Below are 18,443 nucleotides of genomic sequence, written 5' to 3'. Positions count from 1 at the left end.
CACCGGTCAAATGTCTTTACTTCTAGAGCATATGTCACACTCACTGGATATTAACATCAAAAGTGGCTGCCTAAAATGGAGTCATTCTTTTAAAAATTCCAAACTCTCATATTTATATATGATCCAAAATGACATGAAAGTAAGCTATACAATGTTATGAATAGTATAACAAACTTCTTTTAGAATGCAAAATCAAAGGGGAAATGAGCAGGTAGGACTGGACTGTTGTAGCCTGAGTTCCAGTCTGTTGAGGCTTTGTGACAAGAGTCAGGTCAAGAGGAGTGTTAATATGTCTCTGCGGCCACAGGCCAGAGCCTGGGCAGACAGAGCAGGTGCATGCGGCCAGCTGGACTTTTGGAGATGAGAGGTGTGGTGGTGTCCTCCTACCGTCTGGCCCTTGGCTTGGGTGCCAGTGAGTCTTCTTTCAAGACTCATGGACGGGGGTGGGGGGGAGGGGGCTGAGGAGGGCATGGGCAGGGCTGGGTTGAGAATGATGACTTTGACAACAAAGATCCTTCACAGGTTCTTGAGGTGGCTCTGGCCATCCAGTGATGGTGGCCGACCATGTACCTGCTAAGAATGCTGCCCAATAGGCTCCTTTATCCTTGTGTCCCCAAGTCTGCTCTAGGAGGCAGGCTGTGAGTAGCCAAAGGCCTAAGGGGATGCTAGGACTCAACAGAGAGCAGGTTGTTTTGGCAACAGTGCCCAAGCCCATGACCAGACTGCTGGCTCATGGTATCCATGGGTCAGAAGGGCTCTGTGGGGTGAGAAGCCATTCCCCACCCTGGATGCCCAGAACTCCATTTGGCAGGGCTGGGACAAGGTGAAGTCATGACTCTGAGCCTCAGACACTTTGGTTCTTACAATTTGGGAAGAAGGGGCCTGGTTATGACTGCTGGGGAAATCATGGGCTTGGTCCTCCTTCCTCCCCACCCAGGAATGAGGTTGGTGTGAGGGGACTAACAGCCTCCCCCTTCTATAGCTGCAGCTCTGCCAAGGGCACACTCACTGCCCTGATGCTCAGAACCACTCACAGGCAGGAGGGGCTTCCACAGACTCAGGACTGCCCTTGGCACACAGGCTTGTGTCCCTTTCCCTGTGGACAGCACTGGCTGACCCGAGGGTGTCATGGGATGTCTCTGCTTCCCCCACCCTGGCCCTAGGCTTCAAGCACCCCCTGCCCAAAGACTCCTATCCTACTTATCTCAACTATCAGAAACTTGGGGTTTGGGCACATTCATCCTAGCTGGGCAATCTGAGACTGTAGCTCATGGTCCATACTCTAAGTCTCCAGAACTGTCACAAAGCTGGCCTCCCCCCCTCTAAAAAAAAATCAATCTGAGGAGAAACCCTACTTCCTTCTTCCCGAGGCACCTGACTTCTAACTAGGCCGAACAATTTGGGAAGGCTGGGTTGACATCCCTCACACCTAGGGCAGAGGCACCTGACTACAGGTGGGATTCAAGTTCCCTATAGATGGGGGGGGGGGGGGAGCAGGATCTCAGAAAGCAAGTTCTGTCGTGGGGTAGAGGTTAATGGAATCTGGTCTGGCCCCAGCAGTTTGGCTCCTCCCATGGCTGGTCTGGTTCTAGGAGAACTGAACATGCATACCCTCCACCTGCCCAGAACCCTTTGGTCCTCACTCCTGAGGAGGGAGCTGGTTGACAGGCTTGCTGCCATGCAGCTGCAAGTAGGCGAGACTGGACAGGGCAGGTAGTGGCCCCGAGGCCTCAAGGCAGGCAGGCCGCCACCTGGTAGGCGCCCTCTGCAGCTGCAGCGGCAGCGCTGTGCTGGGCACTGTGCTCCTGGAGCAGCGCCACATCCAGGAAGCGTTCGCCACACCACACACACTTGAACTGCTGCTCGCGGGCGTGCACGCCCTGGTGCTTGTTGAGATGCTCCCGCTGCTTGAAGGCTTTATCGCAGTTGGGGCACTTGTAGGGCTTCTCACCCGTGTGCACCCGCCGGTGACGCTGCAGGTCTGAAGCGTACTTGAAGCGCTTCTCACAGTCCGGGCATTTGAGCGGTTTCTCCCGGGCCGGGTCACAGCGGTGCTGCACGAACTCCGAGGAAGAGAAAAAGCGGCGCTCACACAGGGTGCAGCGCAGAGGCTTCTCTGCGGCTGCGCAATGTGACAGCTGGTGCTTCTGCAGGGCAGACGCCCGCTTGTAGGCCTTGTTGCACACCGGGCACTTGAAGGGCCGCTCTGTGGAGGTCGGCAAGCACTTGTGCCTCAGCAGCTCAGCAGACTGGTCGAAGCCCTTCTGGCACACGGGACACTTGAAGAGAGTCTCCAGGGTGTGCACGTGCTGGTGGTAGAGCAGGTGGCTCGGCTGCCCAAAGCCCTTCTCACACAGGCCGCACTTGAAGGGCTCCTCCGTCTTGTGTGTGCGCCGGTGCCGCATCAGCGCATACTGCTGCTTAAAGCCCATGGGGCACAGGTCACACTTGAAGGGCCGCTCGGCACTGTGAGTGCGCTCATGCTGCCGCAGGTCTGATGGCCTCTTGAAGGCCTTCTGGCATTCGCCGCAGCGAAAGGGCCGCTCACCGCTTGGGGTGCAAGGGTGCTGCAGCAACTCCGACGACTCTTTGAAGTGCAGCTCGCACACGTTGCAGCGGAACAGGTGGTGCTCTCCCGAGTGCGCGTACATGTGGCGCACCAGGTGGGAGCGATGCTTGAAGGTCTTCTCGCAGACTGCGCACTTGTAGGGCCTCTCGGAGCTGTGCGTGCGCTTGTGGTGCACCAGGTGGGAGGACTGGCTGAAGCTCTTGTCACACAGCGTGCACTTGTACGGCTTCTCTCCAGTGTGGATCCGCTCGTGCCGGGAGAGCTCCGACAGGTGCTTGAAGGGTTTCTGGCAGATAGGGCAGCTGTAGGGCTTCTCAGGCTGTTCCGCAGGGGCAACATTAGCGGGTGGAGGTGCCGAGGGCAGCGATGGGGTAGTAGTGGTGGCCGGTTCGGCAGCCTCCGCTGGCTTATAGGTCTTATCACAGATGGAGCACTTCACCATGCCAGTGTGGGAGCTGTGGTGCTGAGCCAGTGAGGTGAGCAGTGAGAAGCCCATTTTGCAGACACCGCAGACAAAAGGTTTCTGCTCAGCCTGCACACACTGGTGTTCCAGCAGATCAGTGGCCTGATGGAATATCTTCAGACACTGTGTGCACTGGAAGGAGCGGTCGTGGCCTGCCAGGCACTGGTGCTCGTGAGGGCTGGAGAGGTGTGCAAGGTCATGGCCACACACACCACATTTGGGGCTGGGCTCCCCTGCTTGCAGAGGTGCATGCTGTGGGGGCTGCAGGCCTGGGTCAGGTTGCAGCAGTATGCCATAGACAGCACAGCCTAGCGGGTTCTCAGCCGTGCCCGGGGGCAGCGTATGTTCAGCCAGGGCTGGGGGTGGCTCTGCATGATGCTGAGGCTGTGGGGGCTGTGGCTGTTGTGGCTGCGTCTGTGGTGGCTGCTGCCAACTTTCGGACATACTTGGGAAGATGAAACTGGGTTTGGACAGTAATGGCTTCAGTTTCCCGCTCAAGGTGAACCCAACCCTGAGAGAAGCTACTGGATGTCGGGGCCGGACAAGGACCTCACACAAGGCACAGAGGAGGGCCAGTCAGATAGCCCTATCATGAGCCAAGAAGACAGCCTACAAGGCAGTGCTTACAGGGCAGGGGGCTCTTCGGGACAGGGTCCCAGCAATGTCGAGAAGGCTCTGCCTTCCCCAGTAATCGGTTCTGTAGGGAAGAGAGACACAGTGAACTTGAGGCAGGAACAAGTGGCCTTCCCCTTATCTTTTCCTATACTGCCCACACTCACAGCACAGATACAAACTACCTCAGGAGAGGGAGATGCTCCGGGCTGGAAAGCTGCTCCCCTCACGTGCTATTGAGGAAGTCTGGTGGCAGCTCCACTCCTCCACGCAAAGGGGAAGGGAGCCACTTCTGTGCCCATTTTCTTCAACTCCCCGTCCTTGGGCAGGGCATCTCAGCCCCCACAAATCCCCTCTAGTTTCCATACGACCTTATTCAGTCAGGTGCCTCACAGGGTCTGGGGTGACCTGTCCCTAAGGCCAGCCAGCCCCTCTCACATTAACATGAGGACACCACTGTTATAAAAGATCAGAGAAGTCTGCTGGCAGAAGGAAACCACACCCACAAGGCACCAGTCCTAAGGCAAACGGACTCTGGAAGCTAATATTAACACAAGGGTATTAAGGACCGTCTCAAAACCCTCTTCTTCATGGGACTGGTCCACGCTCTTCCTCACCTGCACCCCAGGCCTTTCCCAGGGCACGTGCATCTCTAGTTACAACAGGATGAATGGCCTTGCAGGGAGAGTTAAATGACAGGTTCATAGATCCACCCAAGCTGAACTTCTGTACTCTAACCATCTCCCAGAGGATGCCGGAGTTAGACAGGATAAAGCATGACACAGGGTGCTTTTCTTCCAGGCTCAAAACATTCACAATAATCAATGCAAGATAAAGCCCACCCAACCCCAAATCTCTGCTTCTCCTCTTTGAGGAAGCCCAAGGCAATCCCAGAGAGGGAGGAACTTTTGGAACCAAAGGCAACCCCTTTCCAGGTTCTCGGCTCATCTGCCGCTTAAATTTAAAAGTGTGTTAAGTATTCTCTAAGAGAAAGGAAGAAAGGTGGAGAATGACCTCACAAGCCAGCCCAGCTTCTAACTGTCCCGCTAAAGAAACTTAAGAATCAAGCTGAAAGTTGTCATCCTCAGCATCTTCTGGGAAAGGAGGGAATAAAGATGCTGCTGCGCCTTTATTCTAAGGAGTATGAAAAGCCGCCACAGCATTCCTAAGGTAGAGAGGAGGGGGCATTGCTCTGAACGCTGTCCAGTCTAGCTGTATCAATCCAACTGTGTGTTATTTTTCCTGGTATGAATGGCTGTCAATTCCAGCAGCCACCCCACTCTCCACCTTCAGGAGCAACCCCACTGCCTACCCCGACCCTTCTCCAGAAAGGTGAAGCCAGGAACACTCTCAGATCACTCTGCAAAGGGCAGGGGAGAGTAGGGGAGGGATTGGAAAAGCAAGGAGAAGCCCCCACCTGCGCCCCACCCCAGCCCTTCTTCCTCTCTGGGTAACTGAATGAAAGCTGGTCACCTCCAATTAGGCCCAGCTGGGCTACCTCCTGTCAGCTCTTGCTCCGGATGGCCCAGCAACTGCGTCCCGAGAAAGGGTGGCTCGGGCCGAAGAAGGCCCCAGAGCCTCAAACCGTGCCCGGGAAGCGTCTGTGCTTCCAGGCCTGGCCTGGGCCGTCCGAGAGCTCAGGGGGGCTCTCCCGAGGTGCGGTGGGCACTGGAGTGATCCCCCGATGCAGCCCCGGGTGCCCTGGCGCTCACCTGCTCCAGGCCGCCTGCGGGGTCAGGCGCGGGGCGAGCAGAGACCAGCTGCTTTCTCGGCTGCCTCTTTATTCCGGCTCCATCCGCCGCGGTGCGGCCTACGCGCCCTGCCAATCCCCGGCCTCGCGTAGCAGAGGCGGACCGCTTCGGGGCGGGAGACGGGTTTGTGGTGGCCGGGACAGACGAATCGACTCGCGCACTCGGGCTAGCGGGACCCGGGCAGCGGACGGACGAGCGAGCGGACAGACAGACGGTCTAGCAGAGACCGGCGGACGGGCGGGCGGCGCGAGGCCGGGGAGGCGGGGTCGGGGGAGGAGCCGCGGCCCGGGCGGCGGCTGCGGAGGAACCAGGGGCACGGTGAGAGGCCGCCCCCTATCGGGAACCCGCGGCCCGGCCGGCTCGAGCCTGTAGGTACGGAGGGGCGGGGCCGGAGCCTCGGGATCAGCTCCCCGAAGCCTACGGAACGGAGGCGCCCGGGGGTCCAGCCCCAGCCCTCTCCCCGCTGGCCACAGCCCGTCCCTCCGCCTCTCCGGTCTTCTGCAGCGGACGTGCCGCTCGGCTTGCTCTCAAGAGGGACCCTGGGGCTCTGACTTTGTGCAGGGCTGACGAGCGGAGCCGCGCTGGGGCACTAGGACAGCTGAACGCGCCAAGAAGGCCGCCCGCAGCACTTACCGCGTAGCCGGCGGGCGCAGTTTGCGGTAGTCCTCTGGGCCCCGCCCCCTCCGTCGCAAGGCCCCGCCCCGAGGTGGAGCTACTCTAGGTCCCGCCCCCTATAGAGCACTTCCGGCTCATCGGAACTCGGGGCGACGGCTTAAGGTGCCAGCGGATTCCGCCTGTGGTCAAGGCCCCATGAGCGAGGCGCCCCTGGTGGGCTACAGCAGCAGCGGTTCGGAGGATGAAGCGGAGGCCGCCGCTGTGGGGCGGAGCAAACCCGGGTCGGGGGGCCGCCGTTGGTGAGGAGCGAGGAAGTTTCTATCGTGAGGGCGCGATTCTTTGGAAACCCTGGTGGGATCCGAGCCTCCGGGATACCCGGGAGGGTGGGTCGGTTCCCCGGGAAGGAAAAAAAGGGACGACGAGGGAAAGAAGAATTCAGAGCACACCCTGGACAAAGCCCCAAAATGGCACCACCACCGCCTTGGCTAAGGCAAAGTTGGGAGTGAGGTCATGGGTTCCAGACCAGCTCTAACCGGTGCATTTTTCTCCCTTGGTGTGCAAGCATGTTCCTTTCAAGATCTGTTTCTCCATTTGAACACAATGCAACAATCAAAGCTTTTCACTCGTCTATAAATGCTCAGTGAACAGCCACTGGGAGCCACACTGGAGACTGGACTCTCCAGACTGATGCAAAATCCATGGAGATCTTAGACTTCAAGGACCTTAGGTCCTTAAATACCGGTCTTTGCTGAGCGCAGTATGTCGTCAGTTCATTACACAAGAGCTCTAGCAAATAGAAATATGCTTTACACACAAGGAAATGAGTGTACAAGATCACAGAGCTACTTCAGTTCAGGCCTGTTCTGCTAGGTAATAAGGACCTCCAAGCCACACTGCTGCCTGCTCTAGTGTTTCCCCTGGGGACCAAGAGCCCCGCTGAGATCTGCCTCCCAGAATAACTGGGAGGCTTCGGTAATTCTAGAGCGCTGTGGCTCTCTAGAAGCTCAAACACCCGTCTGGAGATCCACACTCAGCCGCTTGGCTGAGGAAGGGGGATCCGATTTGATGCCAGCCTATACTACTCGACAAGACTGCTGTAGAATCACTGTGCATAAGGACTTAGAACTTTTGTTGTGTGTGCAAAGGGAGACCATGCCTGTTCTTTCTTCTTTTGCAGTGGCCAGAACCCCCTTCCCACTCAGAGGTTCCCGGTACCTGACAGTGTGCTGAGCATGTTCTCTGGCGTGGAGGAGGGGCCCGAGGATGACAGTACAAAACACGGGGGGCGCATTCGCTCCTTTCCCCATGAGCGGGGCAACTGGGCCACCCACATCTACATACCATGTGAGTCCCTTACTAATGGCAAATGGCCAGAAACAGGTACCTCTTAGCTGTGGCTAGGAGGACGAAACCAGGGCCCTGTGTGCTGGACTCATCCCACCCCAGCCCTGAGGAGGTGACAGGCTGATCAGACCTGGCCGCACTGGGTGTTCTGGAAGTTACCGGCTTCTTAGGGGCTCTGTTTCCCTAAAGTGAGCTGATAATATCTATCTCTTGGGAAGGTTAAGTCGGGTAATCAGCTTCTTAGCACAGCAGACAAGGTGGCAGTTCTAACCTAGTGTAGAGTCTCCCATTATCAGCTCCAGAGTGCTGCATTCCTCATAATAGATGAACCTGCTTATTATTATTATTATTTTGGCTTTTTGGAGAAAAGATCTCTCTGTGTAGCCCTGGCTGCCCTAGGACTCCGAGATCTGCCTGTCTTTGTCTCCCCAGGGCTGGAGTTAAAGGTGTGTGCCACTACCACCCGGCTTGAGCCCATATTATAATCACCAGACTTCACAGTTTGTATAATGGGTAAATCTTGGTGTTGTATATTCTGTGAGTTTACACAAACCTAAAAAGATGTGCATCTACACTATTGTGGAGAGTGATACCACTGCAATATGAATTGTCATGCTCAACTTAGCCATCCCTGCCCTCCAGCAACGCGTTTCCACAAATCTGCCTTCTCCAAACCGTCACAGAATTGGGATCGTTTAGTATTTAGCCTTTCAGATTGGCTGCTTTGGCTTAGTAGTGTACATTTAAGGTTCCTCTGTGCCTTGGCACACTTGATAGTTCATTTCTTCTTAGTGTTAATATTCCACTCTCTGGCTGCATGTTCACCTACTAAAGGACATTTTGGTTGTTCCTTACTTTGAACAGATATGCCTAAAGATGCTTTAGGTGGGCATGACTTTAATCTCAGCACCTGGGGGTAGAAGCAACCCCCAAGTTGAGTTTGAGTTCTAGGCCAGCCAGAGCTACATAGTAAGACCCTGTCTCAAAAAAATAAAATAAAGTAAAATAAAATATATGCTAGATGGTGGTGGCTCACGTCTTTAATCTCAGCACTCAGGAAGCAGGGGCAGGCAGATCTCTGTGAGTTAGAGGTTCTTTGTTTTCTGTACTCCTCATTAGGTGTTTCTCAGTCTGACCCCCAAAACCCCTTGGCAGTGTCTGTTCAGTGCAGACATTTTAAAGTGTAATGAAGTTGATCTTATTGATTCTGATAGCTAATGAACAATACAGAGGTCTGAATGTGGCCCTTCGAGGGACTGGAAAGTACTATCGTGTGTGCCCATATGTATCATACACACATATACACATATCATATACATTTATTTTAAGACATTCTCATTAAAATATTGGAAAGTACTATCGTGTGTGCCCATATGTATCATACACACATATACACATATCATGTACATTTATTTTAAGACATTCTCATTAAAATATTGGCAGGTTGTCAGATATAGGCTACACCTGAAACTCAGTTAATAAGGGCTTCTCTGCTCTCCGGGCTTTTTTTTTGGCTTTTTTTTTTTTCGAGACGGTTTCTCTGTAGCTTTATGGTCTGTCCTGGAACTTGCTCTTGTAGACCAGGCTGGCCTCGAACTCACAGAGATCCGCCTGCCTCTGCCTCCCGAGTGCTGGGATTAAAGGTGTGCGCCACCACCACCCGGCTTCTCCGGGCTCCTTATTCCTCTGTGACAGCTTGGCTGAGGCCAGTCTACTCTCCTCACTCTTCTCTTCTCTAGACGAAGCGAAGGAAGAGTTCCTGGAGCTGCTTGACATGCTGCTGCACCGAGCTCAGACGTTCGTGCCCCGACTGGTGCAGATGGAGGAGTTCCACCTCAGCCTGTCTCAGAGCGTGGTTCTCCGTCACCACTGGATCCTTCCCTTCGTGCAGGTGCTCAAAGATCACATGGCCTCTTTCCAAAGGTGAGCACTTCCCTCTTCTGTCTGTTGTGTCCGTCATATGTGTCTCCCCCTGCCCCTTGTGCTTGGAGATAGAAATGGTGCCAAGCAAGAAGACCAGACCTGAGGCTGCTGTGTCCCCTCCTGTGTGATGCGGGCACCTCACATGAACTGCTCAGCTGCTCTCCCTCTGTTGTATGCAAAAACCCTGCTGTCTGTCTCTGTGCTCGTACCTAGGGCTTCCAAATATGCGAGAGCAGCTCTCATACCGAGTCTGCAACTCTCCAGAGACTGACTGAGTATCCTACAGTTCAGTTCTGACACCAGTGCTCCAGAGGGCAACCTCACAGCCCAAGGGCTTTGTCCCACCAGCTGCCCTCAACAGTAGACGCCAGCTCGCTCACGTTAGGTCCCTAGGTCAGCCAAGAATTCTGATTTTGTTATGGATCAGAGCTAAGATCCCACCCCACTGCTCAGGGGGCCTGAGGAAGGAATTTGCTCCATTGCAGTCAGTTGGTGAGAAAACCAGGACTATAGCACTGCTCAGTCTCGTCCACTGTGATCGCCACTACCAGATTTAGTAAGCCAGCTGTATACTAGCAAGTCTGTCCCAGGTGCCAGAACCCAACCTAAATTGACTTCACCCAACTGGAATTACAGATGGGTTCAGAGATGGCCCTAGTTTCATGCATGAGGAGATGGACGTAGCCAGAGATGTTACCTGAGCTGTGTTGTCTCAGCTCTGTCCCATGAGATTTGACTTCCTTCTCTCAGTGACAAGGGAACCCACCAGTGTGTATGTGTGTGTCTTCTTGTGAGTACAGGTACATGCATGTTGAAGTCAGGTGTTGGTCCTTACCTTCCACGTTGCTTGAGATAGGATCTCTTTATTGTTTTTCTGCCATGTGTCTCAGGCTGCATAGCCCCTGAGCGTCCAGGATTCTCCCACCTGTCACACCTCCCGATGGGAGCACTGGAAGTGCAGATGCTCACACTTCTGTGTCCAGCTTTTACATGGGCTCCAGAGTTTTGAACTCACATCCTCACACTTGTCCAGCTACAACTTTTACCCACTGCACTATATCCCCTACCCTGCAGGCTCCTTTTAAAATGTGTTTATTAGGCTTGAGGGATGGTGCTTTGGCAGTAAGAGCACTGGCTGTTGTTGCAGAGGACCTAGATTCAGTTCCCAGGTCCAATTGGCAGCTCAAGATGTCTGTAACTCTAGCTCCAGAGGCTCTGATGGCTTCTTCTGGCCGCCATAGGCACTCCGTACATGTGCACAGACTACATGCAGATAAAACACTCAAAAAGAAAAGGAAAATTTAAAGTGTTCGTGGGTGTGGGCGTGACATGCCCATGCATATGTGTGTGGGGTCTGTGCCTCTGCATGTGGAGGCCAAAAGCAGACATCAGCTGTCCTTGTCATTCTCTGCCTGTTCCTTTGAGACAGGGCCTTTCTCAAACCTGGAGCTTGTGTTTTCTTGGCTAGGCTTGGAACCTGCGAGCCCCAGCAATCCTCTCTGTCCAGCTTATAGCTGAGGTTACAGGTGTATAAAGGATGCCCAGCTTGTTAGTTGGGTCCTGGCATCAGAATTCCAGTCTTTCATATATTTCCATGTGATTTCAGCAGACGTCATGGGAATGACTTTGGTTAGTCTGACTCTGCTCATATTCTCCCCTTAAGTAAAGAGTAGAAATGCCCTTTCCCTTATTCTAGAGGACGCTGCCCTTTTCTTCCTGGACAAACTAGCATTCAGGCTGGGTGATCAGCAACATTGTCATGGTAACAAGACTGACAGGTGTACTGCATGCTGCATGAAGGTGAGAAGCCAGTGCATGAGAGTCCATGAACAAGGTCTGGTGGGAAGCCACTTCCCCGGCATCCTAGTGGGCACTAGTTCCTTATCAGAGCAAGCTGGAACCTCTGAAATGACCCAAGAGTCATCGAGGAATATCATTCTCTGTGGGGCATGTGTGTGGCTTGTTGCCCTGCTTACCTGAGGACCAGAGAGCGGCCCCTGGAGCGTTGGTTTGTGTCTTTGAGGAAGTGGACTTGATGTTGTCTTTGCTCCATTTACTGCCCTGTGTCCTCAGTGAAGCTAGAGCAGGCGCAAACCCTCGGTGCATTGAGTTGAGATGACCAAACCTGGACACTTCAGTAACTAATACAGGTTCTGGGTGAGTGGGGTTTCTGCCCTACTTTCCACCGCCAGACCCGCTTCAACAGAGACTCACTTTTTAGGCGAGACCAAGGGCTTTGCAACCAAATGGACTGAGCCTCATCTCCTGCCTCACCAAAGTCAGCCTCACAGGTCCAGTTTCTTGTCTGTAATTATAGGGCCTGCCTCATAGGGTCATATCAACTGTTTCCACCCACACAATGAATGATTTTCTCAGTACATAGATGGTTTCAAGTTGCCTATTGGGATGGACTGTTCTTTGCAAAGCAAACTTTTTTGCTTCTACAGGGGTAATTTAGGGTCTTGTCTAACTATAAGATACTTTTAGTTCAATCATGGAATAACAATATTGCTTGTAAAAATGAGTTAATTATATTTTAAATTGCTGTTTAGGGGAGGTATTTAGAGGGACTGATGTTGCTAGTTTGTTTGTTGAGATAGACTGCTACTGTAAATTGAGATCTTCTGCCTCGGTCTCCAGAGCACAGACTGTAGCACCCATCACCATCCCCTGCTGAAATAAAAGGCTAGGATTTTTTTTTTGTTTTGTTTTTAAACATGAACTATTCTTTACATCTTTCTTTTTTTTCTTGAAATATCTTTCTTCTTTTAAATTTCAGGTTCTTCTTTACTGTCAACCAGGTAAAGATTTATACCAACCAAGAGAAAACCAGGTGGGTCCCTGACTGTATTGCAAAGATTGAAGGGATACACTTCGCTTTCACATATATTATGGGGCATCTGTTTTCCAAAATAAAATTAATTAATTAATAAATAAATATTAAAAATAAACAAAACTCAGGCTTATTCAGGAGCACTGAGGGAGTTTGGGGAGCAGTGCAGGTGCAGGAGAGCCATCTCAGTAAAGAGCAGCCTGAGGAGGTGGAGCCGGTTCCTGTCTAGCCCCCTCCCTGCCATTGTGATGAGCTCCCATTGCCTTCCCTTCCGCACCATTTCTCACTTCCCCTTTCTTGCCCATTGCCAAAGGAGCCAATGAGGTTTGAAAACGTAGAAGTCCTAAAGCATTAAGTGAACATAAGCAGGCATTTTTAGCCTGGCAGTGATGGCACACACCTTTGATCCCAGCACTTGGGAGGTAGAAGCAGGCAGATCTCTGTGGGTTCAAGGCCAGCCTGGTATAGAGCTAGTTCCAGGACAGCTAGGACTACACAGAGAAACCCTGTTGTTGAATTACCTCAGGTCAAGAAATAATCAGGCTAACTAAAAGATAAAACAAGTATATTTTTATTAATTATAAGGGGCAAACTCATGAAACAGGAACGAGAAGTTCAAGCTCAGCTGTGCTGCGAGGGAACCACAGAGAGCACACAAGCCACATTTTTCTCTGGCTCTCAGAAAGCCACACCCTAACTTGGTCCCACCTCTTAAAGATAATTGGTTGACAAAGATTCCCCATCACCCTGTCTCAAACTTTCCCCTCCCCCATCCCCAAAAAAGAGGGCATTTTTATCTGCAGGGCCTCCTGTCTAGTTCATTCACCGAGCCACCCCTCCCAGCTACTCTGAGAGGGCTCAATTCTCCCTTCAGTCTAGGCTACAGAACTTTATAATATAAGCTGAAGGGTTTCCAGGAGTGGGAAGCCAACTGTGTCAGATACTACCAAGCAAGTGAGGACAAAATCCGTGACTCTGATAACATAGAGATCACTATACTCATTGGCCGCTTTGACAAGAGCATTTCTAAGGGCGGAAAAGTGGGAGACCAGATACTTTAGAGGAAGACAACAGGCCACCATTTTGTTGTTGTTGTTGTTTTACGGTGTTTTGTTGAGAATGGGATGAGGGCTGGCTGAAGATGCAGGTTCACGGGAGGATTTAATTGCTGAGGACAGCAGTTCTCACCTGCAGGGGAAAGCGGGTACCAGAGAGCAGAACCTGGAGAGGGTAATGAGCCTAGGAGTCCGCCCGAGAGTGGAGCGGGCAAGGGGGCGAGGTGTGCAGTGGTAGATGAAGGCTGCCCTGCAGGGCTCCTTAGACAGGAGAGGAGGCGTCCAGTGAGGGCAGGTTTCTAAGTGAGGGAGGAAGGGGGTGGAAGGTGGTCCACGGAGCAGCAGGGATGCACTGGAAGATGGCTGAGCCACGGGCCAGATCCCTGGCTTCCCGTTGGATGCCTCCTCCTGCTTGTGAGGTTGTGCTCTCGCAGGCTGCATTTGTGCCCCTGTTGACTCCACTGCCTCTTCCTAGGACTTTCATCGGACTCGAGGTCAGCTCAGGGCATGCCCAGTTCCTGGACCTGGTTTCAGAGGTAGACAGAGTCATGGAGGAATTTGACCTCACCACCTTCTACCAGGTAATGCACGCGGTTGAGGAAAATGAACAGAGATGATTACTGTGTGTCACGGGGCTGCTGCCCGCTGGCCCGTCTAGAACAGAGCATCCTCAGAGAAGCCCCATCAGAGGCAAACTAAAGAAGCCTCCAGAACCTCCCCAGGTGGACCCCTGAGCCAGCACACAGGATTGGGATCTGTCACAAGTTGTAGTCTGCCCAAAGCCCAACATCAGAACACTGTTTGTGCATCTTGAGATTTGTGCTTTCAGCTCTGTGAGGTGTCCAGCTTTCCCTTGTTCTTAGGCATCTCCAGCACTTAGTAAAATGGCCCTTCTGGAAGAGCTGTAGCTTCACATCCTCACTGTCCCTCCCTCTATCCTGTGGGGGCTCAGAGTCCAGCTTGAGTGGCACAGCTTCAAAAGGCCATTGGTTTTATTCTTTGTGTTTTCAAAACCATGCCAGGCGTGTAGTTATTTTTAAATAGAGATAATTATTGTTTCTCCAAAATTGTTGACATTTTTGAGTTTTATTCTTTTAATTTGAAAAGTATGGCCTCTGCTGGGAGGTTCTGGATCAGAAAATAGAGTCAGAGCCAGGCATGATAGTGTATGCCTTTAACCCTGAAGCTGGAAGTCCAAGATTAAGGCACCTATATGATTGGTTTCATATGATGAGGGCTGTGGCTTGTAAGAGGCATCCCTCACTGTGCCCTTCCCTCATGGAGGAAAAGGAGCACATTGCTCTCTACACCCCCCTCCCTTAGTTTTTAATTATTTTTGTGCTATGGATGCTTTGCTTTGCTTTCCTTTCCGGCTACGCACACACGCACCATGTGTGTGCAGTGCCCTTGGAGGCCATAAGAGGGCGTCGGATCCCCCTGGGACTAGTATTCCAGACATTCCTTACAGAGTCTGGTTACCATCAAGTGGGCACTGAGGATCAAACCTTTGTCCTCTGGAAAAGCTGCCCGTGTTCTTAACTGCCGAGCCGTTGCCCATGCACATCTCTTGCTGAGTTCTCCACCCTGTGCCCTCATCTAACCCTGATCACCTCCAGACACCATCACACTGGGGTTAGGCTTTCACTGTTTGCAGTTGGGGAGGAGTACAATTCAGTCTGTAGTGGGGACCAGCTCAAGCCACTTTGTGGGCAGGGGACGGGGCAGGACTTCAGCCCTCGGCACTGGCCAGGGATCCTACAGGGAGACCTGACGGGACTGTCATAGACCTGCTGTGATGGATGGGCCTGCCATGGCATCCCGTGGTAGCCTGAGTCCCTGCTTCTCTTCCCTAGGACCCTTCATTTCATGTCAGTCTGGCCTGGTGTGTGGGTGACGCACGGCTCCAGCTGGAGGGACAGTGCCTGCGGGAACTACAGGTGAGTTTCCAGGGCAGGGCGCAGAGCTCTGAGCTCCAGAGTGATGATGAACCAGTGACAGAAAGGGAAGGACTGGACACTGGAACCTAAATCTGTAGGAAACTGAGTGGCATAGAAGAGGCCCTCAACCCCGCCTTCCTCTCTGAGTGTCGCCCCTGAGCCAGCAGCTGGGATCTAAGTGGCACTCAGGGCAACAGAACTGCACTGTGACAAAACCTCTAGGACTTTGTGTGTCCCGCCTTACACCTGACACGGGATAAGGGTGACCTCCCCCACCCTGGCCCAGCCATTTATCTGAGGTCAGAGGTTTGGGTCTGGCAGTTGTAAATAGAGAAAGAATGCCAGGTACCAGGAACCTCCAGCCCTCAGTGCCTGTTACATCACGGGTTTTACTTTTGAGTCAGGTCTCACAAGGTCTCCTTGCTGGGCCTGGAGTTCACTGTGGAGCAGGCAAGCCTCAAACTTGCCGTGTTCCTCCTACCTCAGATTCTGAGATTGCAGGCCTGTGCCTCCAGGTCTGGCTACATTTTGATAGCCAGTGAAACAGGTGACCTTCCCTGCGTGCCCGTGCACAGTGCCTGGCAGTGCACGAGTCGATAGCTCTCCTGTTTTTCTCAAGAGAAGCCAGAAATTCAGATTTTTATGTGCAGTCTTCTGATTTTCTGGTGTTGGCAACTGATTCGGATCTTATTTTTTTTATTCTATTTTACTTTTGTTTGGTTTTTCAAGACATGGCCTCTTTTAGTAGACCAGACTGTCCTCAATGCCTGGTTTGGATTTTTAAAAAGTACTTTGCAAGTCAAAATCTGTACTGGCCTTGGGCTATGATCTCTGTTGGCACCTTCCTCTTGGCCTGGTCATGTGGAAGGCAGCAAGAACTCCAGGAGAGCCCAGCCCCAAACTAAACCAGAGGGCTCCGTGTGTCCTTACTGTCAGCGGAAGTGGAGGTGACAGGCCCTAGCTCATAAGATTGTAAGGTGACTGGTATTGCCCAGCCTATTGGACTGGCGTTGTTTGTGGTGCCTCAGGGTCCAATTCCTCTTAACGTGGCTGTCCATCTCCCTGCTGGCTGAAGGAAATCGTGGATGAGTTTGAAGACTCTGAGATGCTGCTGCGTGTGCTGGCTGAGCAGGTCCGCTGCAAGTCCGGGAACAAATTCTTCTCGATGCCTTTGAAGTGAACTTTGCCCCATGCCTCTCTCTAGGCCAACTGAGATGGAGGAGCTTGCTGCCATCTCTGGTGTACCCCCAGCAAAAAGCCCAAATCACACACTTAGCGCTGTTGTAGTGGGTTCCTCTCTCCTGGTCCTTTAGGGTGGTAGGTGGGTAGGTTGCTGCTGTGGTGTGGTCATTTCCAGAAATCACCAGTAGAGGGCAGCCCGGACCGCTAATTCTTCTGTCAGTCTAGGAAAAGAAAATGAGCCCTGCAGGTCTCCCCCTGCAGTGATCTGCATCGATGCCATTGGCCAACACATAGTTTTTAAACTCAGTGTGCCCGGACTCACCTCTGTCAAACTGGGGGCTTCAGTGAGTCTGTCATCCCCCCTTTAATCTCCTTTATTTATCACTTTTTCCCTTCATCCCATCCTGTGCCAGAAGAGGTCATTTCAGGGCCAGGGCACGGGGTGCTAATTTGTGGTCAGCAGCAGTTTTCTTCATTCCTTCCTCCCACCCCTGAGCATTCTTCAGGGGTGGGGTGGGGTGGGAGGTGGAGAGGGCCAGGGAGGCACAGGGGATTTTATTTTCCACCAAACTCTTCTCGGGGCAAAGAACCAATCCTCTCCAGTTGTCATGGGGATTTCTAGTAATGGATGAAGAAATATTTTTTTACAGTTTTAAATTATGTTCAACAAATAAAATCTGCCTTTTTAATGTGGTGTCTTCTTTTACACTTTTAAGGTGAGCGGTGCCGCTGCCTCCCCTCCAGCCGTGCTGCACGGTCCAGGGGGTTCTTGCGAGGCTCTGTTATGATTAGAGATTTTTATGTATTTATTTGTCTTAGCGTAGCATGTGTGTGTACAGGCACATGAGTTCCACGAACGGCTCTCAAGAGTCAATTCTTTCCTGCCACTTTGTAGGCTCCATGGTTATTCTGAAAATGTACTTCTAGCCGGTGAGCCATCTCACTGTCCCTCTGTGGTAACTGTGACTCAAGAAAAAAAAATGTTGGGTTTGGGGATGCTGGAGAGGTAGCTGCTCTTTCAGAGGGCATAGATTTGATGCCACACCCATGTGGCATCTCATAACCATTCGTGACTCCAATCCTTCTGGCCCCTCAGGCACCGGGAATGTACGTGGCGCACATACATGCAGGCAAAACACCCATACTCATAAAATTTTAATTAAAAAAAAAAGGATAATGGGAGCTGGAGAGCTAGCTCAGTCAGTAATACTCTTGCTTTGCAGGCATAAGGACCCGAGTTCAGTCCTCAGAACCCCACCTTCAAAAAGCTGTGGCGGTACTTGTAACCTCTGCACCAGGGAAACAGAGACTAAAGGATCCCTGAGCTCACTCGCCAGCCAGCCTCACCTAGTTGTCAAGTTCTAAGCCAAGGAGAGACTCTCAGAAAACAAGTGGCTAGCTTCTGAGGAACAGTAAACACCCAGGATTGATCTCTGGTTTATGCCTGTGTGCACACCCATACACACATGCTTGTCTACCTTTGTGCACACATACACACACATCCCCCCTGCACATGAAAAAGAAAAGGACTTCATGAAGTGAAACAGCATGCAATACATGGAACCCAGGGATTGCCATGTCCCAAGGAATTGCCATCCCCGTCCCTCAAACACAGATATTAAGGTTTCTCTAGGGCCTTCTTGGCCATTTCTCCCTACAGCCAAGCTAAGGAATGCAAACTGGGTAGAGGAAGAACAGTTACATGACTTGCCTGGGGACTTGAGAACTTGTCAGGGCCTGACTCAACCCTGGCCTCAGCTTCTGCCATGACACAGCCTAGTCCATCCCTACACTTGCCCCCTGCTCAGGCTCTGCACCCAACTTCGTGATTCATGCCCTCACAGTCCTGTCTTTCCCCAGCGTAGAGAGCACAATCGTGCCTTGTTCCCCCAGTGCCACTGCGCCAGTCTCCTGGCTTCAGCTGACCTGCTGCTTGCTGTTAGTGGCATCTGAAGCCACAATGGAGAAGAAGCTAGGCATGTGTTCTGGCCCGCAGGCAACATGGTAACCCTAGCTTCACAGGTCACGTTCCTGACACCTGCTCCGTGTGACTGCACCCTTGGATGGACCAATCCGGGCCGGCCCTGTGGTGCCAAGGGAAAATTGGCAAGGTGTGCTGATTCGAATGCCCATCCCTAACCTCGTACTTGTCCAAAGTA

At 52.4% G+C, this 18,443-nt stretch overlaps 2 protein-coding genes across 8 annotated transcripts; one reads left to right on the top strand and one right to left on the bottom strand.

Annotated features, from left to right (window-relative positions):
• Znf319 (zinc finger protein 319) lies at positions 1 to 6,054 on the bottom strand. 4 transcript variants are annotated; one of them, XM_041650148.1, is made up of 3 exons: positions 6,029 to 6,054; positions 5,357 to 5,691; positions 1 to 3,729 (listed from the first exon to the last, which is right to left on the bottom strand). In XM_041650148.1, exon 3 carries the CDS (start codon positions 3,474 to 3,476, stop codon positions 1,731 to 1,733), a length of 1,746 nt encoding a protein of 581 aa, XP_041506082.1. In that variant the 5' UTR covers positions 3,477 to 3,729; positions 5,357 to 5,691; positions 6,029 to 6,054; the 3' UTR covers positions 1 to 1,730. The 4 variants fall into 4 exon arrangements, with proteins under 4 accessions (XP_041506082.1, XP_041506084.1, XP_041506085.1 ...); XM_041650150.1 differs by lacking the exon at positions 5,357 to 5,691; XM_041650151.1 differs by lacking the exons at positions 5,357 to 5,691; positions 6,029 to 6,054 and adding an exon at positions 5,143 to 5,267.
• Positions 6,055 to 6,152: 98 nt separating this feature from the next.
• Usb1 (U6 snRNA biogenesis phosphodiesterase 1) lies at positions 6,153 to 16,895 on the top strand. 4 transcript variants are annotated; one of them, XM_041650399.1, is made up of 7 exons: positions 6,153 to 6,309; positions 7,188 to 7,354; positions 9,094 to 9,277; positions 12,057 to 12,110; positions 13,641 to 13,746; positions 15,019 to 15,102; positions 16,171 to 16,895. In XM_041650399.1, exons 1-7 carry the CDS (start codon positions 6,206 to 6,208, stop codon positions 16,189 to 16,191), a joined length of 720 nt encoding a protein of 239 aa, XP_041506333.1. In that variant the 5' UTR covers positions 6,153 to 6,205; the 3' UTR covers positions 16,192 to 16,895. The 4 variants fall into 4 exon arrangements, with proteins under 4 accessions (XP_041506333.1, XP_041506331.1, XP_041506332.1 ...); XM_041650397.1 differs by having other exon boundaries at positions 16,178 to 16,886; XM_041650398.1 differs by having other exon boundaries at positions 16,131 to 16,266.
• The last annotated feature ends 1,548 nt before the right edge of the window (positions 16,896 to 18,443 follow it).

The sequence above is a fragment of the Microtus oregoni genome, unplaced genomic scaffold, assembly GCF_018167655.1.
Source record: "Microtus oregoni isolate MIOR12 unplaced genomic scaffold, Mior012 000004F_ref0000308, whole genome shotgun sequence".
NCBI lineage: Eukaryota > Metazoa > Chordata > Mammalia > Rodentia > Cricetidae > Microtus > Microtus oregoni.
This window is presented reverse-complemented; position numbering and strand designations above follow the sequence as displayed.